Here is a 25825-nt window from a genome sequence, read left to right on the forward strand (position 1 = left end):
CAAAGGCAGGTGGAAGGGGTAGGTAGTCTTGAGGAAGGAAGGATTCTGCAGGACTTGGACAGATTGGGAGAATGGATAAAAAAGTGGTAGTTGGAATATAGTATTGGGAAGATTATGGTCATGCACTTCAGTGCAAGGAATAAAGACATGGACTGTTTTCTAAACGGGGGGAAAATTCAAAAATTAGAGGTGGAAAGGGACTAGGGAATCCACATGCAGGGTTTCTTGAAGGTTAACTTGCAGACTGAGTCGGTGGTGAGGAAGGCAAATGTAATGTCAGCATTCTCTTCGAGAGGACTCGAATACAAAAGCGAGGATGTAATGTTGAGGCTTTATAAAGCACTGGTGAGGCCTCACTTGGAGTGTCGTGAGCAGCTTTGGGCCTTTTATCTGAGAAAGGATGTGCTGGCGTTGGATCGGCCCAGAGGAGGCTGGCAAGAATGATTCTGGGAATGAAAGGGTTAACGTGTGAAGAGCGTTTAATTTCTCTGGGCCAGTACTCACCGGATTTTAAAAGAATGAGCGGGTGACCTCACCGAAACTTATCGAATATTGAAAGGCCTAGGTAGAGTGGATGTGGAGAGGATGTTTCCTATAGTGGGGGAGTCTAGGACCAGAGAGCACAGATAGAGTGGATGCGGAGAGGATGTTTCCTGCAGTGGAGGAGTCTAGGACCAGAGGACACAGATAGAGTGGATGTGGAGAGGATGTTTCCTATAGTGGGGGAGTCTAGGACCAGAGGATACAGACAGAGTGGATGTGGAGAGGATGTTTCCTATAGTGGGGGAGTCTAGGACCAGAGGGCACAGAGAGAGTGGATGTGGAGAGGATGTTTCCTATAGTGGGGGAGTCTAGGACCAGAGGACACAGATAGAGTGGATGTGGAGAGGATGTTCCCTATAGTGGGGGAGTCTAGGACCAGAGGATACAGATAGAGTGGATGTGGAGAGGATGTTTCCTATAGTGGGGGAGTCTAGGACCAGAGGACACAGATAGAGTGGGTGTGGAGAGGATGTTTCCTATAGTGGGGGAGTCTAGGACCAGAGGACACAGATAGAGTGGATGTGGAGAGGATGTTTCCTATAGTGGGGGAGTCTAGGACCAGAGGACACAGATAGAGTGGGTGTGGAGAGGATGTTTCCTATAGTGGGGGAGTCTAGGACCAGAGGACACAGATAGAGTGGGTGTGGAGAGGATGTTTCCTATAGTGGGGGAGTCTAGGACCAGAGGGCACAGACAGAGTGGATGTGGGGAGGATGTTTCCTATAGTGGGGGAGTCTAGGACCAGAGGACACAGATAGAGTGGATGTGGAGAGGATGTTTCCTATAGTGGGGGAGTCTAGGACCAGAGGACACAGATAGAGTGGATGTGGAGAGGATGTTTCCTATAGTGGGGGAGTCTAGGACCAGAGGACACAGATAGAGTGGATGTGGAGAGGATGTTTCCTATAGTGGGGGAGTCTAGGACCAGAGGACACAGATAGAGTGGATGTGGAGAGGATGTTTCCTATAGTGGGGGAGTCTAGGACCGGAGGACACAGATAGAGTGGATGTGGAGAGGATGTTTCCTATAGTGGGGGAGTCTAGGACCAGAGGACACAGATAGAGTGGATGTGGAGAGGATGTTTCCTATAGTGGGGGAGTCTAGGACCGGAGGACACAGATAGAGTGGATGTGGAGAGGATGTTTCCTATAGTGGGGGAGTCTAGGACCAGAGGACACAGATAGAGTGGATGTGGAGAGGATGTTTCCTATAGTGGGGGAGTCTAGGACCGGAGGACACAGATAGAGTGGATGTGGAGAGGATGTTTCCTATAGTGGGGGAGTCTAGGACCAGAGGGCACAGAGAGAGTGGACGTGGAGAGGATGTTTCCTGCGGTTGGGGAGTCTAGGACCAGAGGACACAGATAGAGTGGATGTGGAGAGGATGTTTCCTATGGGGGGGGGGGGGGGAGGGAGTCTAGGACCAGAGGGCACATCCTCCGAATACAGGGACATCCCTTAAGAACTAAAATGAGGAATTTCTTCAGCCAGAGAGTGGTGAATCTGCGACCACAGGCGGCTGTGGAGACCAAGTCACTGGGTATATTTAAAGTGGAGGTTGACAGGTTCTCCGTTAGTCAGGGCTTCATGGGTTATGGGGAGAATGCAGAAGAAAGGGACTGAGAGGGATAGTAAATCGGCCATGATGAATGACTTGATGGGCCAAATGTCTAAATGTCACAGTTATAGTGTCATAGTCAGGGAGCTACCAACTGAGTCACAGCCGACCCAGGAGATTAAAGTGATCTGTTCTGAGTCACTACCCTGTACTTATGATTTTTGTAATTTTTTTTACAGGATTTTAAAGATGGAAGAATTGTGAATGCTTAACTCAGACGGAATATCACATCCGATCTACACCCGACTCAGCTCCCCAGCACCTGAATATCATCGGCCTGTGAACGTGGAGGGAGAGACGCTGGTTTGTTTCACTTCAGACCCCAGGCAGTGAGGGCTGTTGCAGGCACCGACCGTGACACAGCTGGGGAAAGACACGCTGTCTACAGCGGAGAGGGGAGAAACCACTTGTGTGAGGTTTGTAGAGGAGCTGTGTAATAACTTCCAGCCTGTGAAGGAGTGGGCAGTGATCACTCCAGTGCGGATTGGGAAAGGAACAGCCACTGCAACGAGAGACCGTGTGTGACACGTTGGGGGAGGTGAGCTCACCTGATCTGTGACCGGAAACGTGTTCACCACATCCTTGTTTTTGCACCAGTGAAACATTCATTCTTTTGACTGAGATAAGCTTGATCCATTTCCCTGAGAATATTCAAATCTGCTTTCCACCTGTTTCCATTTGAAGAAGGTAATTAATTCGGTCATCTTTTTACTGACTGACCACTGAGGTCCCGGGGAAACATCGTCACCCTGCCTCAGGCGCATGAATGGACTCACTCAGTCATCTCCGGGTAGAGGCCGTTCAGCTGCTCTGCGCGCAGGAAAGGATTCACTCCCTCTTCCGCTTGGTAACACACCATTGATTTCACACCGGGGAGAGGCCGTTCTCCGGCTGTCTCCGTGGGAGGGGAGTTCATCTGGCCGTCTGACCTCCTGACACATCTTGACGGCAGCGCAAGCGGGCCGGCGACCGGATGGACCGCCAGCCGATTCCCGCCGGGGAGGGGCCTTCCACCTGCTCTCACTGCGGGAAGGATTTCAAGAATTCCTTCAGCCTGCAGAGGCACCAGCGAATCCACGCCCGGGAGCGGCCGTTCACCTGCTCCGAGTGCGGGAAGGGGTTCACCTGGTCATTTGAGCTGCTGACGCACCAGCGAATTCACTCGGGGGAGAGGCCCTTCACCTGCTCCGAGTGCGGGATGGGCTTCACTCTGTCGTCTGGCCTCGTGACCCACCAGCGAATCCACACCAGGGAGAGGCCCTTTACCTGTTCGGATTGCGGGAAGGGATTCATTCGGTCGTACGAGCTTCTGGTGCACCAGCGAATCCACACCGGGGAGAGGCCATTCACCTGCTCAGAATGTGGGGAGGGATTCACTCGCTCATCTATCCTTCTGATGCACCAGCGAACCCACACCGGGGAGAGGCCCTTCACCTGCTCCGAGTGCGGGAAGGGGTTCACTTTGTCGTCCGGCCTTGTGAGGCACCAACGAATTCACACCACGGAGAGGCTGTTCACCTGCCCAGACTGTGGGAAGGGATTCACTCTGTCGTCTGGCCTCGTGCGGCACCAACGAATTCACACCACGGAGAGGCCCTTCGCCTGCTCCGAGTGCGGGAAGGGGTTCACTCGGTCGTTCGAGCTTCTCGTGCACCAACGAATTCACACCGGGGAGAGGCCGTTCACCTGCTCGGAGTGCGGGGAAGGATTCACTCGGTCATCGGTCCTTGTGACGCACAAGCGAATTCACACCGGAGAGAAGCCGTTCATCTGCTCTGAGTGCGGGAAGGGGTTCACTCTGTCCTCTAGCCTCGTGAGGCATCGGCGAATTCACACCGGGGAGAAGCCATTCACCTGCCCTAAGTGCGGGAAGGGGTTCACTCGATCATCAGGGCTACTGGCTCACCAGCGAATTCACACCGGGGAGAGGCCATTCACCTGCTCTGAGTGCGGGAAGGGGTTCACTCGGTCGTCTGTCCTTCTGACGCACCAGCGAATTCACACCGGGGAGAGGCTGTTCACCTGCTCCGAGTGCGGGAAGGGGTTCACTCAGTCAACGGACCTCCTGAGGCACCAACAGATTCACACAAGGGAGAGGCCGTTCACCTGCCCTGAATGTGGGAAGAGCTTCGCTCGGTCGTCTCACCTGTCGCAACACCGACAAACTCACACAAAAGGGAAAGTTTAAATGTGCAGTAAATATGTAAGGTATTTAAACACGGCAGCTGCTGAGACAGCGGTGAGTTCACAAGTGACTGCAGGAACTGATTCTGCAGTTATTGCTGCTGTTGATCACATCCGGGTTTGGACCCTGGTCACTGGACACATTTGGGTTGTTTCCCCTGGAACTGCAGGTACATTTGTATTCTGCACCGATTATAAATAAATCTGTTCTGTGTGAATGAACCGGGCTTGAGGGGGATGTGGAGAGACTTCGAGGGGATGCGGACAGGCTGAAGGAACGGGCAAGAACAAGGTAGATGGAGTCAAATGTGGGGAAATGAGAGGTCATGAACTTCAGTGGGAAGCTCCCGATGTTAAAGGGATGATGGGATGTCGGACGGCAGAAAAGCCAATGACCTTGCTCGCAGGTGTGGCCAGGGCCGAATGGCCTTTACCTGTGGTACAATGACCACAGAGGGCAGAACCCAGTGAGGGCCCAGCAGCGCCCAAGGAGGCAGAGCGTTGGAGCTGTGGGGCTGAGTCTGCCGACGCAGGGTCTCGAACCGAAACCTCCGCCTTTTCCTTCGTCGTCCAGAGATGCCGCTCGACCTGCTGAGCTCTGAGCGACCAGTTTTGTGGTTCCAGGGTCCAGAACGTGGTCCCCCTGGGGGGAGTGGGCCTGGGACTCACGGGGGGGGAGCTTAACCCGAGTGCAAAGTGTTGCATTATGGGAGGTTAAACCAGGGCAGGACTTGCACGGGGAACGCAGTGCCCTGGGGAGCACAGAGAGGCCTCCGTGTACGGAGCTCCCTGAAAGCGCTGACGTGGGTAGATGGGGTGATGAGAGCGATTGGCTCACTTACCCTCATCGGTCGGGGGACTGAGTGGAGCTCTCAGCACGTGTTGTTGAGAGTTTGTGTACAGTTCTGGTCACCATCTATAGGAAGGATAACATTAAAAAGGCAAAGGTGCAAAACAGATTCACAGGGATGATGCCAGGGCTGGATGGAACGTAGAACACGACAGCACAGTGTAGGCTCTTTGGTACACGATGTTGTGTCGATTTTTTAACCTACTCTATGATCGATCTAATCCTCCCCACCTACACAGCCCTCCACTTTCCTATTATCCGTGTGCCTATTTAAGAATTTCTTAAATGCCCCTATTGTATCTACTTCTACCACCTCTGGCAGGGTAAAAAAGAGCACTTGATTATAAAGAGGTTTATAAAGTGATGAAGGGCATCGATGAGGTGGATAATCACAGCCGTTTCTCAGGGTAGGGGAGTGTCAAACTAGAGGGCATCGGTTTCAGATGAGAAGAGAGAAAGATTGAAATGGCTCATTTGGGGTGGGTTTTTCACACAGAATGGTGGGAATCTGGGTCTCAATGTAGAGGAGGTGGTAGAGGCAGGGACATCTACAGTGTCTGAAAATCATTTGAACAGTTTCATGGACAGGATATGGGCCAATTGCTGGTAAATTGGGACGAGTTCAGATCGGGAACTGGACCAGCCGGGTTGAAGGAGCACGCTTTGTACCTCACCTGGTCTCCGGTCTCTTGCGTCTTCACACAACCAGTGGGACGGGCACTGAGGCGGGACACGAGGAGGACTTCACATTAACATTAGTGTAGTGCACCTGCCCCTGTTCCCTGCCTCACCCTGACTCCCCGGGGTGATGTCACACTGACCCTCCAGTGCTTGGGCTTACTGTTTAACCCCCCCCCCCCACCCACCCACTGCTCCCTGCTGTGACCCGTCGCAAATGTAACAGGTCACCACCATCAGGAACACCCCCACACCCACACACACACACCCCCCAAACACCCCCCCCGCACCCCCACACACACCCCCCACCCCCCCACACCCTCCCCACACCCCCCCCCCCACACACCCACTGCTCCCTGCTGTGACCCGTCGCAAATGTAACAGGTCACCACCATCAGGAACACCCCCACACACACCCCCACACACACCCCCCACACCCCCCCCACCCCCACACACACACCCCCACTGCTCCCTGCTGTGACCCGTCGCAAATGTAACAGGTCACCACCATCAGGAACACCCACACACACACCCCCACACACACCCATCCATTTTGCCTCACTACAGTGAGGTGGTGACACTCGCAGCTCAGGAACATGAATATCTATGCCAATATTCTGTATATCTGTTCCTCCGGCTCCTGCTGACATTTCGAAGAACTGTAGTATAACATCTTGGTGATCGCACTTTGTAATTCCTGAGTTCTACCTGGGTGTCCTTGCTGGATGAGCTCTCTCCGTAACAGTCTCCGTAATCATGCTTACTGATCTATCGTTTCCAGGTTTCTCTTTTGAGCCTTCTGAAATAAAGACAACATTAGCCATCTTTCTGTCTTCCTTGTACCTCACCTGTCATTACTGATGCAAATATCTCAGTCGGGGATTTCACAAATTCTTTTCCAGCTTCCCACAGTGTTCCTGGATATACCTGACCACGTCCTGGAGATCTATCCACCTCAATGCAATTTATGACACCCAGCACCTCTTCTTTTGTAATGCGGACTACCCCCAAGATAGCTCCATTAATCTTCCCTGGTCCTGAAGTCTGCACAACTTTCTCCAGAGTAAAAGCAGTGGAGAAATACTCAGTGAGGAACTTGCCCAATCTCCTGCTGCTCCATACAAAGTTGTCCTCTGTGGTTTTGGAAGGGCCCGATTCTCGAAGGGTCTCGGCCCAATTGTGGTCAACTGCAGATTCCTGCGGCATTCATGGGCTTGGGGTCTGGACTTTTTTTGCGTAGCTGTATTTAACTGCTATCTTACATATGCTTGCTATCTTGTATTTGTTGTGTATGACTGTCGGTACTGTGTTTTGCACCTTGACCCCGGAGTAATGCTATTTAGTTTGGCTGTATTCATGAGCAATCATGTATGGTTGAATGACAATTAAACTTGAATTGAATGGGATTTGGAGTACTGTTCTCAAGTCAGAAAGCGATTGGAAATCTCGTTGAATGATGCCACAACATCAGCAAAACCAAAGAGATGATTATTGCCAACAGGAGGAGGAAGAAGCCATTTGTTCATTAGCCGGCCCTCATTAGGGGAGCAGAGAAGGTGATAGATGGAGCTTTACATTTCTTGGCATTCAGTAGCCCTGTTTTGGAACCAGCATGTAGTGTAAGTGTCATCACAAAGTGAGCGTGACGGTGTCTCTACATTCTTAAAACCTTGCAAAGGTTCAACTTGTCAATTAAAACTGGCAAACTTCTACACAGGCACAGTGGAGAGTATCCTAACTGGCTCCATCGTGGTCTGGTATGAAAACACCAATGCCCAGGAAGGGAAAAGTCTAGAGACAGTGGTGGATACAGCCCAGTCCATCAGAGGCAAAACCCCCCCCACCACCAGTGAGTACATTTACCTGGAGCGCTACTACAAAAAAAAACCAGCACCCATCATCAAGGACCCCCCACCATCCAGCTCACACACTGTTCCCACTACCACTATTCACAGGAAGTACAGGAACCTCGGTTCCTACACCACTGGGTTTGGGAACCCACACTATAATGCTCTCGAACCAGCATGGATGTCATCATGCACCTCGACTCTGAACTGAATCTATCACTGTCAAGGTCTGTTTCCAACTCGTACCCTGTGTTATTCTTATTTGCTCAGTTTGGCTTCTTTTGCACATTTGTTCTTTGCCAGTTTATCTACAGCTTTTCAACAAATTCCATTGTATTTCTTTCTGTAAATGCCTGCAAGAACACGAATTTCAAGGTAGCATTTGGTAACATGTAGTTTGATAATTTTACTTTGAACTTGTTTAAGTTTTGTTTGGAATATTCTGCACGCCATGTTATAGGAACATATCTTTTTTCTAGATAAAAGCAACAGGATAAAACGGAGTTAATGAAGGTTTAGTGTTCCAATTGGCATGTGTACTGGACCCTTTACTATGTTGTATCTCTTTATGACTCCAACATAGTTATGATAAAATGATTAATAAATCTTAGTTTGTGGTTAGAAGAAAAGGATGGACATAGTGTGCCGTCGACCCTCCTTATCTGCAGGGGATTGGTACCGGGACCCCCCCCCCCCCCCCGCAGATACCAGAAAAACACAGATGCTCAAGTCCCTTATTTAACCTGACCAGTGCAGTGGTTGTCAGGACCCAGTGGAACCCCAGACCTTATTTAACCTGTCTCAGTGTGGTGGACATTAGGACCCAGTGGCGCAGCTCTGAATCCACAGTGTTTCTGTTCACGAGAATAATCACGATCACGATTGGAAAAAAAAGTGGAAGTAATAAAGTGATCGGAAAGAGGTGAAACGCCATCGGTCATTGGAAAAGCATTAGGCTACAGTTGGTCAACGATCGGAACAGTTTTAATGGAGCATGTGAAAGGCCCTGCCCCGATGAAAGCTACAATTATTACTAAGCAACGCAGTGGTTTAATTATTGAAATACATATGTTTCTTCAGTTTTATATGCATAGAAAGGTAAAATGTATACTATATACTAAGTCAAATGTTTGACTAACTGACGCTAAATAATACCAGATGTACCTGTTCCGACTTCAAATCTGACTTGAAGACAGACTAAGGAATGGAACTCATTCATAACCCGGGGACTGCCTGTACATCTCTATATTACTTATAGTACCTAATACGATGTAAATAGTTGTTATACTGTATTGTTTAGGGAATAATGACAAGAAAAAATAGTCTGTACATGCTCAAATAATGAGTGCTGGAGAGAGAACTTCCGGGTTTTCCTGATCCGCGGTTGGTTGAATCCGCGCATGTGGAACCCGCGGATAAGGAGGGAGGACTGTATTTGCACTTTCAGAAGATCTTTGAAAGGTGCCGCATGGTTGCCAAACATAATTAGGACAGCATGGTAGAGCAGTGGTTAGTGTAACTCTGTTACAGTGCCAGCAACCTGGGTTCAATTGCCACCACTGTCTGTAAGGGTGCTGCACTTTCGCCCTGTGACCACATGGGTTTCTTCCAGGTGCTCGGGTTTCATCCCACTTTCCAAAGATGACCAGTGTAATTGGTCGCGTGGGTTTAATTGGGTGGCTCAAGCTCGCTGGCTCAGAAAGGCCCGTTACCGTGCTGTGTCTCTAAATAAACAGAAATTTTTTAAAAAAGCTTGGCGATATTATGCTTGTGTGAATTGATGATTGTGTCATAGAAAAAGATTGGGAATAAACAGGTTATTTTGAACTGTAAGGATTGATGCAGGGTTTCAGATGTTCACAAGCCATGGTCAGTGATTTGGGGCCAAATACCCACTCTCCATATTCACTGATGGTGTAAACTGAGCGAGTGTGTGTGATCGGCGTGTGGCACTGCCACGTGCAAACTGCTAGTTGGAGCCACAGGTGAGAGCTGAGTGTCCGCTGGGGATTAAAAGTGAGCGAGCTGCCCCAGAATGGACACGACAAGCCCCTTCACCTGAGGTGCTACCCCTGGTGGGTGCGAATAGGGCAAATGAAATACCACATGGAGAAGTCTGCGACTCTGGCTCTACCTGAGCTCATCCAATTCAGTGAAATAAGTAGAGCAGTGGATTAGTTTTTAAATGGCTACAGATTCAGAAGTGAGGGTGTTCAGACAGACCTGGGAGCTTTGTACATGAGTCACTGAAAGTGAACGTGAAGGTACAGCAAGCAGTTAAGATGATGGAAGGAAATTTAAATATAGTGTACAATAATAAAATGGCCACTGAGTGTATGTGTACGATGTTCTCTTGCAGTAGCCCATCCACTTCAAGGTTCAATGTGTGTGTCAGAGATGCTCTTCTGCACACCACAGTTGTAATACGGGGCTATACATGTTACTGCTGCCTCCTGTGAGCTTGAACCAATCTGAATCATTATCCTCTGTTCTCCCGCTTATTAACAAGGCATTTTCGCAACCCCCTCTGTAGAAACAGCTCATCGACTTGAACGTCTCTCTTCGGTCTGCTTGCTCCAGAATCTGTGTCTGCACCAGATAATCATGATCCTCGTGGTATTACAGTTGTACAATATCATCTCCTCTGTGATCTCCTTCCTGATAAGCCAGCTGAAACCCTTTCAATGATCGGTAAGGATTTCAGAATCAGTTTCGTCATCACTGATGTGGGTCGGGAGATTTAGTGTTTTGTAGCAGCAGTACTGTGCAGTACATAAAATATACTCTAAATGACAATAAGAAACATAATACTGTATTTTAAAACAGTAAATAAGCAGTCATAGAGAAATGCAGCACAAAAACCACCATGCTGAGCCATTTAAAGTGTCTTCTCCCATCAACTTGCACTTTGACTATACGTTAAAATCAAGCTTGCATGCACCACTTGCATTGGCAGCTCGTTCTGTACTCATGACCCTCAGTGAAGAAGCTTCCCCTCGTGATCCCCATAAATGTTTCACCTTTTCACCCTTAACCCATGAACTCTAGTTGTTGTCCCACCCAACCTCTGGAAAATGCCTGCTTCCGTTTACCCTATCTATACCCCCTCATAATTTTGTATACCTCTAAAAACTCCTCTCAATATTCAATGTTCTAAGGAATACAGCCCTAACCTATTCAATCTTTCCTTATAACTCAGGTCCTGTGGTCCCGGCCACATCCTTTAAATTTTCTTTGTACTCTTTCAACCTTATTTATTGCTTTCCTGTAGGTAGGTGACCAAAACTGCACACAATCCTCCCAATTCAGGTCTCACCCGTGTCTTATACAATTTCAACATAACATCCCAGTCCCTGTACTCAACATGAGGAAATCTGCAGATGCTGGAAATTCCACCAGCATTTTGCGTGTGTTCCTGTACTCAACATGTTGACTTATGAAGGCAAAGGTGCCGAAAGCTTTCATTATGACCCTATCTATCTGTCCTGACGCATTCAATGAAATAGAGATCTGTACTCCCAGATCCCTCTGTTCTACCGCAGTCCTCAGTGCCCGACCGTTCACTGTGCAAGACCCACCCTGGTCGGTGCTACTGAAGTGCAACACCTTGCATGAAATTCCACCTAACATTTTTCAGCCATTTTTCCAGCTGGTTGAGATCCCTTTGCAAACCGTAATAGCCTTCCTCGCTCTCCACTGCAACCCAGTCTTGGTGTCACCCACAAATTTGCTGGTCCAGTTAACTACATTATCATCCAGATCATTGATATAGGTGACGGACAATGAACTCATCACCAGTCCCTGCAGCACTCCACTAGTTACAGGCCTCCAGTCAGAGAGACAACCATCGACTACCACTCTCTTGTTTCTCCCACAAGGCCAATGTCTAATCCAGTGTACTACCTCACCTTGAACGACAAGCGACTGAACCTCAACCAACCTCCTGTGGGCCCTTGTCAAATACCTTGCTGAAGTCCATGTAGACAACATCCACTGCCTTGACTTCAACTTTCCTGGTAACTTTCTCTAAAATATTGGTTGGACATGATCTGCCACACACAAAGTCATGCTGACTACCCCTAATCAGCCCCTGTCCATCCAAATACTCACATCTGGAACACCTTCCAATAACTTTCCCACTACTGACGTCAGGCTATAATTTCCTGGATTATTTTGGAACCTCTCTTAAACAGAGGAACATTAGCTATCCTCCAAACCTCACCTGTCACTAAGTATGATGTTAGTATCTCCGCAAGGGACCCCAGCAATTTCTCCATTTGCCACCCACAGGGTCTGAGGGGACAGGGAGCAAACATCCTCTCCTCCCATCTGTATAGGGTCCAAGACCTCACTGCTGCTTTGCCTCACTTCTATAGACATTGTGTCCATCGCCTGAGTAAACACAGATGTAAAAAAATCCATTTAAGATCTTCCCCCATCTCTTTGGCGAGACACATAGATTACCATTCTCATCTTCCAGAGGACCAATTTCGTTCCTTGCAATTCTTTTGCTCTTAATATATCTGAAGACTCTCTTCGGCTTCCCCTGTCATGGTCCCTTCTGTCACCTGGCTGTTTTCCTGAGGAATTGGGCCTTCATGACCTCGTTTCATTCCCAGGTTCCAATAACTACAAACACCTGCTTTCCATCAGCCAATGCAGTAGAAGAATCCTGTGACCACAACTAGAAGGTGTCAGTTCATTGGTCGACTCGTGTATGAGTAACCTCATTCCATGGTTCTTAGGACTATCAGTTCTGAGTCTAGCATCGTTCCTGAATTCTCTACTAAAACCAATACTCCAGGTAAAGACTCCCTTGGCACCAATTCCACGCTCACTATGACCATAATGCCTCCCGACTCGGCCTCTGCGCCTGTGTTCAGCACTTGGGTTCGTTCCACCGCCACGTCCTTGCAGCATCTCTTTCAACTGGTCTGCTAGAGCAACCTGGTCTTTTAACTCTCCTGATTTCTTATTTAAATGTCCTCTTGCATTTCTCGTACTCCATAAGAACCTCATTTGTTTCTATCTGCTGTGCACCTCCTTTTTGTTCTTAACCAGGGCCTCAATATCTCCTGAAAACCAAGGTTCCCAAAACCTGCTGCCATTCCTTTTTGTTCTGACAGGTACTTCAAAATTTTACTTTTGGAGGTCTCCACTTAGCAAGTACACCTTTGCCTGTCCCAATCCACGCAAGCCAAATAATTTCTGATTCCATCTGTTACGTACCCCGTAACTGGGTGTCAGACCAGCAAAGATAGAAGTATCCGTTGGAGTCTGGTGGTACCAAACTAAAGGTGTTTATTAGTAGACTACACAATACAATATCAAAAATGCAAATATACAAATAAAACAAGTTAACAGTAATAAACCTAAAAGTGTAGGAATAATAATCATCAATAATAAACAAGCTCTATCGATGTCTAGGGGTAAATGAATTGTCATAGGAAAGTATAGAGTTCAGTTCATAAATGCTGAGGTAGTTATGGTTGTTGTATTGAAATCGTTGGAGAGAAAGAGAGAGCGAGCGAGAGGTAACAGCTACAGCAGGCAGGCAAACCTTTTATTTCTTTCTTAATCCGTTGTATCGTTGTGGCCATTCAGTTATGACCCCTCTGGTCTTCAGCTAGACCGTTCTTCTGTGGTGGACTCGTCACTCTGGCATGAGTGGACACACACACAAGTCCCCACCGGCCCTGCTTTAACACTGATAGCCTTAATGACCGATCTCCTGGTTCAGTCTTCAAAGCCCCCACCTTTCTGTGGGTTCCCAACACTCAATCAGTGTCCACTGGTGTGTCTGAAGGGTGTCTCTCCAGACCTGTCTTTTTATCCCCACTCACAGGGTCTCAGCTATCCATCAACTCTGAATGACCGTGTCCATCAAATCAGGCCACTCCTGCTGTCTCCTGAGGAATGTTAACGAGCCAAGTACAGTCCTTGTAGTAGAAAGTAAATAATCCAGGAAGAGTCATAATACAGTAAATCAACAGTCTCTCTCCCCCTCTTATATGTAGCAAATGTTCTTGCCTGTGTTTCGTCTCTCTCTCTCATGAGCAGCATAGCAACAGCAATAGTTCATGGTTCTCATGGAGGGGGGATGGGTAACTCTGCACCCCATTGTCCATCAGATCTGTTCATCACTCATAACACATCAAAATTGGCCTTTCTCTAATACAGAAAATCAACCTGCGGACCAGAGCTATCTTTTTCAATATTTATTTTGAAATAAATGGCATTACGATCACTATATACAAAGTGTTCCCCTACACAAACTTCTGTCACATTTCCTGTTTCATTTGCCAATAGATTTAAAATCACACACTCTCTCGTTGGGATCTCTATGTACAGAATAAGGAAACTTTCTTGAATACTTTTGACTAACTCTAGTCCATCTAGGCCTTTTACAGTATGAGTCAATATGTGAAAAGTTAAAAGTTAAAATAACAACTATAACAACCTTGTGTTTCTTGCAACAGTGTGTGATCTCCCTACAGATTTGATCCTCTGAATCCCATAGACCATTGAGTGGTCTATAATATAGCCCCATTAACGTGGTCATACCTTTCTTATTCCTCAATTCCTCAAGAGATTTCTCCAGTCTGTCACGTCTGAAAGGGCAACCTAGTAGTTTAATTCTCCTGATTTCTTTCTTAAGTTTCCTCTTGTATTTCTTGTACTCCATAATCACCCCATTTGTGGATCCTCTGAATATTGAGCTACCAGTCCTGCCCCTCCTGCTAATAAGTCTCACTAATGGCTAATAGGCATCCGTTAGTCTCGTGAGACCATGGATTTGTGCCTTGGAAGGTTTCCAGGGCGCAGGCCTGGGCAGGGTTGTATGGGAGACTGGCAGTTGCCCATGCTGCTAGTCTCCCCTCTCCACCGATGTTGTCCAAAGGAAGGGCACTAGGACCCAAGCAGCTAGGCACCGGTGTCGTCGCAGAGCAATGTGTGGTTAAGTGCCTTGCTGAAGGACACACACGCAGCCTCAGCTGAGGCTCGAACCAGTGACCTTCAGATCACTAGTCTGATGCCTTATCCACTTGGCCATGCACCAACACTAACGGCTACAATATCATAATTCCATGTGTTGATCCACGCCCTCAGCTCAACTGCCTTTTCTAGGATAGTTCTTGCACTGAAAGATACACAGCTCGGGACTCCAGTCGCACTATGGCCAGCTTTTTGATTCCTGACTTTGAGGTCTTAATAACATCCGTCTCCACAACCTCTCCATGATCTGTTCTGGAACTCTGGTTCTCACCCCTCTGCAGCTCTAGTTGGAGTTCTGTCCTACATAAAGATCCAGCTGAATGATGAACGGGTAGTGTCAGAACGTATAGCCCAAGTACAGAGAGTGAGGCACTGACGCAGGTCGACAATGCAAACTTTGCAGGATTTTAAGGGAAAGGGGAAACAATGGACACTAGGCCCACAGGGCCATTAACTAAAACCCTCAAACTGAAAGTAAAATGCAAACACCGCGGCTGAAAGCAATATCTAAATACTAAATGAAAACCGCTCCTTTCCAGCCTCAGTCGAAACCGTAATCGTCTTTCTGAGACCAGGATGCGAGTGAGTAGGGCAGGGGTGGCCAACCTTTCACATTCCACGCGTCAATTTTTTCACGCACGAGTTCAGATGCGTCATACAACTCTTGTAAAAATGTTAATATAGACATATTTAGCATTTTTTACATGATATATTGATATAATATAAAAACAAGATAAACATTACTTAGCTTAATGAGATTTCTGAGTCTGTTTTGATTTCGCCAAGCTTTTAATGTTTGGGGTTAAATCACACTGAGAGCAGCAGAGAATTCCTCAAATTTGAATTAGTCAGTCGTGACCTCGTTTTGTTTTTAATCAATTTCACGGCTGAAAATGTTTTCACAAACAATGCACAACGGTTTTCCTGACGGGCCCGCTATAAATAAGAACTCATTCTCCCACCGTTCATTGAATTCACGCTTACTATCACTTTCTGCTTTCCTTTTGCACTGTGATGGGTAGCTGAATATAAAAACAAGGCTTCATTTTTGAAAAAGTGCAAAACTGCAAATGTTCACAAAGGACGAGCAAAGCACAACTCCATAGCGCACGAGTGTCAATTGTAAACTGACTGGGGAAAACCTGCGACGCACCGCTGGTGCGGACGCCTGGCGCCTCAAGATCAAACAAATATCAAACGTGTATTGAACAGTTATGGAACGACCGCAGAGCAAAAGTCCTTCTTTCCTAGTTTGACTCATTGAACATTTTTTTAAATTGACAACAGATTAATGTGAAAGAAGATAACATTCACCAAAAGATGTGCACGAAATAACAAAATCGCTAAAAACAACTGCTAAGTTTTAGATTTATTCTCAGTAAAACCCATTTCTAGCTCTAAGCTACTTGAATTCCTGTTATAGATTTTTTTTCCTACAAATCGGTTTTTGGTTAATACTTTTTGCATGAGTAAGCCTACTTTTGTATTACTATCAGTGCGGTGCAATGCGCCACAGGCTGGCCACCCAATGCGCCACCTGTGATCATCCAATGCACCACAGGCTGGCCATCCAATGCGCCACAGGCTGGCCACCCAATGTGCCACCTGTGATCATCCAATGCGCCACAGGCTGGCCACCCAATGCGCCACCTGTGATCATCCAATGCACCACAGGCTGGCCATCCAATGCGCCACAGGCTGGCCACCCAATGTGCCACCTGTGATCATCCAATGCGCCACAGGCTGGCCATCCAATGCGCCACCTGTGATCATCCAATGCGCCACAGGCTGGCCATCCAGTGCGCCACTTGTGATCATCCAATGCGCCACAGGCTGGCCATCCAATGCCCCACCTGTGATCATCCAATGCGCCACAGGCTGGCCATCCAATGCGCCACCTGTGATCATCCAATGCGCCACCTGTGATCATCCAATGCGCCACAGGCTGGCCATCCAATGCGCCACCTGTGATCATCCAATGCGCCACCTGTGATCATCCAATGCGCCACAGGCTGGCCATCCAATGCGCCACTTGTGATCATCCAATGCGCCACAGGCTGGCCATCCAATGCGCCACCTGTGATCATCCAATGCGCCACCTGTGATCATCCAATGCGCCACAGGCTGGCCATCCAATGCGCCACTTGTGATCATCCAATGCGCCACAGGCTGGCCATCCAATGCGCCACTTGTGATCATCCAATGCGCCACAGGCTGGCCATCCAATGCCCCACCTCTGATCATCCAATGCGCCACCTGTGATCATCCAATGCGCCACAGGCTGGCCATCCAATGCCCCACCTGTGATCATCCAATGCGCCACAGGCTGGCCATCCCTGAAGTAGGGAGTGCACTGTTGCTGTGCTTTGCTCAAGTCTCGACGGGAGTACAAGGAAAAGAAGGAGTTAAATACCACCGTGATGAAACAGTAATTAGCGGGAATGTGCAAAAGCACGAAGGCGGTTCCTGAATGTGCTGCAGTAGAGTCCATGGTTGTAGCACGGAGTGGGGAAAAAAAGAACAAAGAACAGTAAGATATTGTTCATGGATTATTCTCCATTAGGAAATATGATGGCGGAGGGGAAGAACCTGTCCCTTAAACCTCCTAACTCTAACTGACGGTGGCAACGAGAAGAGGGCATGTTCTGGGTGGTGGTGGTCCTTGATGATGGATAGCACCTTATTGAGTCATCATCTTTTAAAGATGATCTGGATAGTGGGGAGGCCAATGCCCATGATGCAGTTCGCTGAGTCCGGAACCCTCTGCAACATTTTCCCATCCTTTGCGGTGGCTCCATGATAGCAGATGGTGATTCAACCTCTGATAACGCTTTCCATGGTACATCTGTAGAAATTTGCCAAACCAGATCTCCTCAATTCCTAATGAGCCACTTACCATCACGTCCTTCACGTCCTGTGGTGCGAGGTTCCCCACTCTTGCCTGTGGACCTCACTGCGCCAAGTTTGAAAATGGCATCCTCACCGTCCCCGGTGCAGGATGTCAGAGCACAATTTTTTTTTAAAAAAAAATTTAATATATTTTTAACTAAATTTTTAAGAGAATTACATAAAATGAATAGAATAATAGAGTAATGAAAATTAATATCAGCCCTCCCCCCTCCCCTTAACCCTTCCCCCCCCCTTAACATCCCTATCTAAAAAAAAAGAAAGAAAAAAGAAAAAAAAAGAGAAAGAAAGAAAGATTGCCTGGATGTCGGAAGATCCCCACATGCTCCATGGAGTTCAAAATAGCTTTAGTATATATCTTTATTTACTTTTTCCCCCAAATAGCTAATAATTTTATCTTCGAAGGACCTATATATTTAATCCTATCTTTTGTAAATAAGGGTGCCAAATTTTCAAAAATGTATCATATTCATTTCTTAAATTATAAGTAATTTTTTTCAAGTGGAATGCAGCTAAATATTTCATTATTCCAACCATCCATAGTTAAATATGAATCTGATTTCCAAGTAACTGCAATAGCTTTTTTGGCTACTGCCAATGCAATTTTATAAATTTTTTCTGATATTTATTCAATTTAGGTTTCGGTATTATCCCTTCAATATTGCCTAATAAAAATAATATTGGGTTATGTGGAAGTTGTATTCCAATAATTTGTTCCAGTAAAAGTCTTAAATTTATCCAAAAAAGGTTGAATTTTAAAACAAGACCAAGTAGAGTGTAAAAAAGTACCAATTTCTTGATTACATTGAAAACATTGGTCAGATAAATTTGGGTTTAATCTATTTTTTTGTGGTGTAATATATAATTGATGTAAAAAATTGTATTGTACTAATCTAAGTCGGACATTTATTGTATTTGTCATACTGTCAAGACATAAGCTTGACCAACTTGTTTCATCAATTTTAATATTCAAATCAGTTTCCCATTTTTGTCTTGACTTATGAATTCCTTGTTTAATTGTCTGTTTTTGAATCAAATTATACATACAAGTAATTCTTTTAATTTTTCCTTTTTGAATTAAAATTTCTATTTCAATAGGCTTCAGCATTAACATTGTTTGACACAGTTTATCTCTTAAATAAGCCCTTAATTGAAAGTAACAGAAAAGAGTGTTGTTTGATATTTTATGTTTATTCTTTAGTTGATCAAACGACATCAATATACCTCCTTCAAAACAGTCACCTATATATCTAATCCCTTTTTGAAACCAGTTATATAAAAGTTGGTTATCCATTGTAAAAGGAATGTGTCTATTTTGAATTAGGGTTCTCTTTGCTAATAAAGATTTCTTTATCTGATCATCAACATTTATCTTATTCCATAAATCAATCAAATGTTTTAATATAAGAGATTCTTTCTTTTCCCGTATCCATTTGGATTCCCATTTATATATAAAATCTTCTGGTATATTTTCTCCTATTTTGTCTAATTCTATTCTAATCCATGCTGGTTTATCTTCATCAAAAAAAGATGCAATAAATCTAAGTTGATTTACTTTATAATAATTCTTAAAATTTGGGAGTTGTAACCCTCCTAGGTCAAATTTACATGTCAGTTTTTCCAACGATATTCTTGACATCTTACCTTTCCAAAGAAACTTCCTCACACATTTATTCAACTCTTGTCAGAGCACAACTCTTCCAAGACGGTGTTTGGGAGAAGAGTTGAATATTTGTGCCCCGTGTCAAGGCCCAGAAGTTTGTTTCCCTAACGATTAACAGACTCATCTTCAGGCTGGTTCTTCATGCTGGACCTCGCGGTCAAGTCCAACTTCTTCTTTCCCTTACTGTCCAAAGGTCCTTTGATATCACCTGTGAATATATTCAATGACTCTGCCTCCATTGCAATCTCAGGTAGGGAATTTTAAAAGTTTGTGTCCAGGGATTCCTAATCTTTATGCAGTGATCTGTGATCCAAGTGTGAGATAATTGACCATTCTTCCAAGTCTTGTGTGCATGACTCTGGAGCTGGACAGAAACCCCTGGCTCTGAGCGTAGCCACAATTATAAAACCATGAGATATTGGAGCAGAATTAGGCCCCTCGGCCCACCCAGTCATGGCCGATGTATTTCCCTCTCAGCCCAATCTCCAGCCTTCTCCCGTTAATCCTTCACACCCTGACCAACCTAGAACCTATTCATCTCTGCCAACAAGTGTCAAAGTGTATAATTTACTGTATACATACTTTGATACGTGTTGGCACGTGGCCAAGTGGTTAAGGCGTTGGTCTAGTGATCTGAAGGTCGTTGGTTCGAGCCACAGCTAAGGCAGCGTGTTGTGTCCTTGAGCAAGGCACTTAACCACACATTGCTCTGCGACGACATCGGTGCCAAGCTGTATCAGCCCTTGCCCTTTCCTTGGACAACATCGGTGGCGTGGAGAGGGGAAGGCTTGCAGCTTGGGCAACTGCCGGTCTCCCAGGCCTGCGCCCTGGAATCTTTCCAAGGCGCAAATCCATGGTCTCTCGAGACTAGCTGATGCCTATAAAACTTTGATACTAAACGTACTTTGAATCTTAAATCTTGAAATATGCCCAACGACCTCCACAGCTGCCTATGGCAGTGAATTCCACAGATTCACCACTCTCTGGCTAAAGAAATTCCTCTTCATCTCCGTTCTATAAATGTTCTATTCTGAGGCTGTGCCCTCTGTTCCTAGACTCCCCCGCCAAAGAAAAGACGCTCTCCACATCCACTCTACCAAGGCCTTTCAACTTTCAATAGGTTTCAACTAGTTCAAACCTCCTTCTGAATTCTAATGAACGCAGACCCAGAGGCATCAAAAACTCTTCACATGACCAGCCATTCAATCCTGGAATAATTTTCGTGAACCTCCTTTGAACCCTCTCCAATGTCAACACATCCTTATTTAGATAAGGGGCCTAAAACTGCTCGCAATACTCCAAGTGAGACCTCACCAGTGCCTCATAAGGCATCAACATTACATCCTTGCTTTTATATTCTTGTCCTCTTTAAATAATCGTAGTGCAATACAGCCCAGAAACAGGCCTTTTGGTCCATCTAGTCAATGCCAGCCTTGTCCCCTTTACCTGAATCAGAATCAGGTTTATTATCACCTGCATGTGTCGTGAAATTTGTTAACTTAGCAGCAGCAGTTCAATGCAATACATAATCTAGAAGAAAAAAAACCCAACAATAATAAGTAAATCAATTACAGTGTACGTGTATTGAATAGATTAAAAATCGTGCACCTGGATCATGGACCTCCATACCCTCTCATCCACGTACCTACCCAAACATCACTTAAGTGCACCTGTCAGCAGAGCAAGAAATCATAGAGAGTTAGAGACAATTCCTCGTAGAGTTTACTCGCCAGTTTCAAAAAAACACCAGAGGGAACAGGCTCAGAATAGAAGGACGTCCCTCTGGAACAGAAATGAGGAGGAATTTCTTCAGCCAGAAGCTACTGAATCTGTGGATTTTGAATAGGCAAGGAGAAGGGGATAGATAGATAGATAGATAGATACTTTATTCATCCCCATGGGGAAATTCAACTTTTTTTCCAATGTCCCATACACTTGTTGTAGCAAAACTAATTACATACAATACTTAACTCAGTAAAAAATATGATATGCATCTAAATCACTATCTCAAAAAGCATTAATAATAGCTTTTAAAAAGTTCTTAAGTCCTGGCGGTAGAATTGTAAAGCCTAATGGCATTGGGGAGTATTGACCTCTTCATCCTGTCTGAGGAGCATTGCATCGATAGTAACCTGTCGCTGAAACTGCTTCTCTGTCTCTGGATGGTGCTATGTAGAGGATGTTCAGAGTTATCCATAATTGACCGTAGCCTACTCAGCGCCCTTCGCTCAGCTACCGATGTTAAACTCTCCAGTACTTTGCCCACGACAGAGCCCGCCTTCCTTACCAGCTTATTAAGACGTGAGGCGTCCCTCTTCTTAATGCTTCCTCCCCAACACTCCACCACAAAGAAGAGGGCGCTCTCCACAACTGACCTATAGAACATCTTCAGCATCTCACTACAGACATTGAATGACGCCAACCTTCTTAGGAAGTACAGTCGACTCTGTGCCTTCCTGCACAAGGCATCTGTGTTGGCAGTATAAATCAGCCATGATGGAATGCTGGAGCAGATTCGATGAGCCAAATGTCTAACTGTCACAGTCAGAGAGCTACCACCTGAGTCACAGCCGACCCAGGAGATAAAGTGATCTGTTCTGACTCACTACCCTGTACTTACTGATGGTTTTTGTAACTTTTTACAGGACATCGAAGGTGGAGGAATTGCGACTGGGTATCTCAGACGGAATATCACATCCGATCCACACCCCACTCAGCTCCCCAGCACCTGAATATCATCGGCCTGTGAACGTGGAGGGAGAGACGCTGGTTTGTTTCACTTCAGACCCCAGGCACTGAGGGCTGTTGCAGGGCACCGACCGCGACACAGCTGGGGAGAAGACACGCTGTCTACAGCGGGGAGGGGAGAAACCACTAGTGTGTGGTTGGGAAAGGAACAGCCACTGCAACGAGAGACCGTGTGTGACACGTTGGGGGAGGTGAGCTCACCTGATCTGTGACTGGGAACGTGTTCACCACATCCTTGTTTTTGCACCAGTGAAACATTCATTCTTTTGACTGAGATAAGCTTGATCCATTTCCCTGAGAATATTCAAATCTTCTTTCCACCTTTTTATATTTGCAGGAAGTAGTTAATCTGGTCACCTTTTTACTGACTGACCACTGAGGATGAAATAGGCCCTTCGGTCCACCATGTCTGTGCTGACTATGATCATCTCAGTTACCCCTTTGCCTGCATGTGGTCCATACCCCTCCATTCCCTGCCTGTTTGTGTGTGCTAGTGGCTCTTAAATGTCATTGTTTCTGCTTCCAGCCCCTCTCCCTTAGCAGTGTGTTCCAGGCGCCTACCATTCTGCATTCTGTGTCCGTTTTGTCACGTACGTGCAACCCTGTAAAAGAATCAGTGACAATAGAACACACCTGGAGTCTGTTTCTGCTGTTAACAAAACACTATTTTATTAGTAACTACGCCATATCTGATGCACCATCAATAACTCACGCTGAGACGCAGGAAGCGAGATATCGGCTTTTATTGACTGGAAGAATGAACAACACTACATTCTGGGGAATGAGGCAGGGCAACAGCCCACAGTCGCCTTTATACAGGGGTCTGTGGGAGGAGCCACAGGAGCAGTCAGCAGGGGGTCTGTGGGAGGAGCCACAGGAGCCGTCAGCAGGGGTCTGTGGGAGGAGTCAGCAGGAGCAGTCAGCAGGGTCTGTGGGAGGAGCCACAGGAGCTGTCAGCAGGGGTCTGTGGGAGGAGCCACAGGGGCAGTCAGCAGGGGGTCTGTGGGAGGAGCCACAGGAGCAGTCAGCGGGGGTCTGTGGGAGGAGTCACAGGAGCAGGGGGTCTGTGGGAGGAGCCACAGGAGCAGTCAGCAGGGGTCTGTGGGAGGAGCCACAGGAGCAGTCAGCAGGGGGTCTGTGGGAGGAGCCACAGGAGCAGTCCAGACAGGTATATCTAGTTCACCACAATATCGTAGCTTAAACCAGTTAAGTCGAGAGTTAACAGTATTATGCATATATAGGTGTAAATATATAAATCCCCTAACTTCTTCAAGCCCAGGTGGTAAGTGATACAGTCTTACGATGGTATATAAGAAAAGTTCATTTCAAATGCACAAGTTAATTAATGGGAGATGTTTGTAATCCAAAGGCAAATGTTGTGAGAAGGCAATTACGTCGATATTCCACAGATTCCACAACAGCAATACAAAACAACAATAAAAGTAGGTTTTATCTCCGAAGTTGTTCCGCACACAAAGTATCACCAACAGTGATCTTCAGTGAATATCCTTTCCACACCCGAATTCAGCTACGGGACATTTCAAAGTGGTGGCCACAGGGTACTCAAACTGAATCCGCGTGTGGATTATCACCAACTGTAGCTTATCACAAAGGGGACCATCTTCAAGGGAACCACCACCCAGGCAAGGGTCGACACACCGGTAGATTCCACAAGGTGACCCCAAACACACAACGTGATAGCCACTTATCCAGTTCCACGACATACAAAATAACTCCAACAGTGATTTGCCACAGGGGTGCCTTTCTTCAGTGAATTACCACCCCCAAACAAAGGGTAAACACGCATGTGGTACTCACAAAGATTTTCCCCTCACCAGAGACCCCACTCCTGTGGATTAACTAAGTGACAATCACACTTTCATAGCCAAATGGAAACAAATTCACCCTCACGGGCTACTTAGAGAGTCCAGTGATCTCTTTGTCTTTAGCTTTCTTCTGTTCCAAACCTTCCTCTCCTCTCCTCTCTTCTCTTCTCTTCTCTTCAAACTTCTGCTAGTTGCAGAAACTTGTGACAGTCATTTATCAATACTCTGGATTGATCTCAACTCACCCCTTTTGGGCTACTGAAAGTTTAAACCAGCGACCAAATCACTGGTGTCTTCCACTGACTGAATTCATCTTGACTCTAACTGTGTGTGTCCGTGACTGTCCTTGTAAATTCAGAACAAGCTGCAGAGAAACCATAACATCGATTGTCCATCAAATAACTCCACCTCTCTCACCATAGTAACCAAGCAACTTTGTATTCAGTAGAAATCCAAGTGTCCAAAAGTCCGTCTCATTCTCCCGGCGTTTTAAAGTGACCGTTCACAGAAAATATGAACCCTAGGGGTACAGAACAGTTTTACCACGTTGATGTAAATACACGCTGGTATTGTGTATTTATGCACATTTTGTACCGTATCCAAACGTTAACCTCAATGTGTATTTTTATATGTTTTTACTCTCTGTAACGATTGAATGTTGATTTTTGTTGCGCGTTGCACCAACGCACCAGAGCAAATTCCTAATACATGTAAAAGTAAACAACGAGTAAGGTTGAACCTTGACCCTGAACGATGTGTGGCCTGGTCTGTGTGGTGGGCACACTGAACAAAAGCTTCTCACTCTATCTCGGTACCTGTGGACAATAATAGTAAACCCATGCCAACTGCCTGTGGATATAAAAAACCCTTGTCTTACAAATCACCTTTAAATATGATTCCCTCTCACTTTAAACCTAAATCCTCCAGTCCTGATTGCTACCGGGATGAGTTTGTTATTGTCGAGTGTACCAATATACTGTGAAAAGCTTGCTTTGTGTGATTTAAGACTCAGTGCTGATAATCAGCATCATTACACGCTGCAGTGAAGTAGATAGATAGATAGATACTTTATTCATCCCCATGGGGAAATTCAACTTTTTTCCAATGTCCCATACACTTGTTGTAGCAAAACTAATTACATACAATACTTAACTCAGTAAAAATATGATATGCATCTAAATCACTATCTCAAAAAGCATTAATAATAACTTTTAAAAAGTTCTTAAGTCCTGGCGGTAGAATTGTAAAGCCTAATGGCATTGGGGAGTATTGACCTCTTCATCCTGTCTGAGGAGCATTGCATCGATAGTAACCTGTCGCTGAAACTGCTTCTCTGTCTCTGGATGGTGCTATGTAGAGGATGTTCAGAGTTATCCATAATTGACCGTAGCCTACTCAGCGCCCTTCGCTCAGCTACCGATGTTAAACTCTCCAGTACTTTGCCCACGACAGAGCCCGCCTTCCTTACCAGCTTATTAAGACGTGAGGCGTCCCTCTTCTTAATGCTTCCTCCCCAACACGCCACCACAAAGAAGAGGGCGCTCTCCACAACTGACCTATAGAACATCTTCAGCATCTCACTACAGACATTGAATGACGCCAACCTTAAATCATAACAATTCAGAATAAAGTGTAGTAGAGACGGAGAAAGTGCATTGCAGGTAAACGATAAAGTGAAGGATCAAAACGAGGTAGGTTGTGAGGTCAAGTGTCCATCTTACTGTACTTGGGAATCATTTAATAGTATTACAATGAGGGAGAAGCTGCCCTTGTGCCTGCTGGTATGTGTTTCGTATCTTCTGCCCAGTGGGAGAGGGGTGAAGAGGGAACATCCACCCAAAACATTGACGTCTCCATTTCTCTGCACGGACGCTGCCTGACCTGCTGAGTTCCTCCAGCTCCCTTGTGCGTTGTTCCAGATTTCCAGCATCCACAGTCTCTTGTGTCTTCACTTCTAGTATTTGA

General features: G+C 46.2%; 1 protein-coding gene across 1 annotated transcript in view; it reads left to right on the forward strand.

The window, feature by feature from the left end:
* Positions 1-25825, forward strand: part of LOC140716398 (uncharacterized) — a 55998-nt gene that overhangs the window by 7547 nt on the left and 22626 nt on the right. The window contains exon 2 of the mRNA XM_073029090.1: positions 2341-4136. Coding sequence (XP_072885191.1) covers positions 3135-4136 — 1002 coding nt within the window. The 5' untranslated portion in view covers positions 2341-3134. The remainder of the gene's footprint in view (positions 1-2340; positions 4137-25825) is intronic.

Source organism: Hemitrygon akajei, chromosome 25, assembly GCF_048418815.1.
Source record: "Hemitrygon akajei chromosome 25, sHemAka1.3, whole genome shotgun sequence".
In the NCBI taxonomy this organism is placed as follows: Eukaryota; Metazoa; Chordata; class Chondrichthyes; order Myliobatiformes; family Dasyatidae; genus Hemitrygon; species Hemitrygon akajei.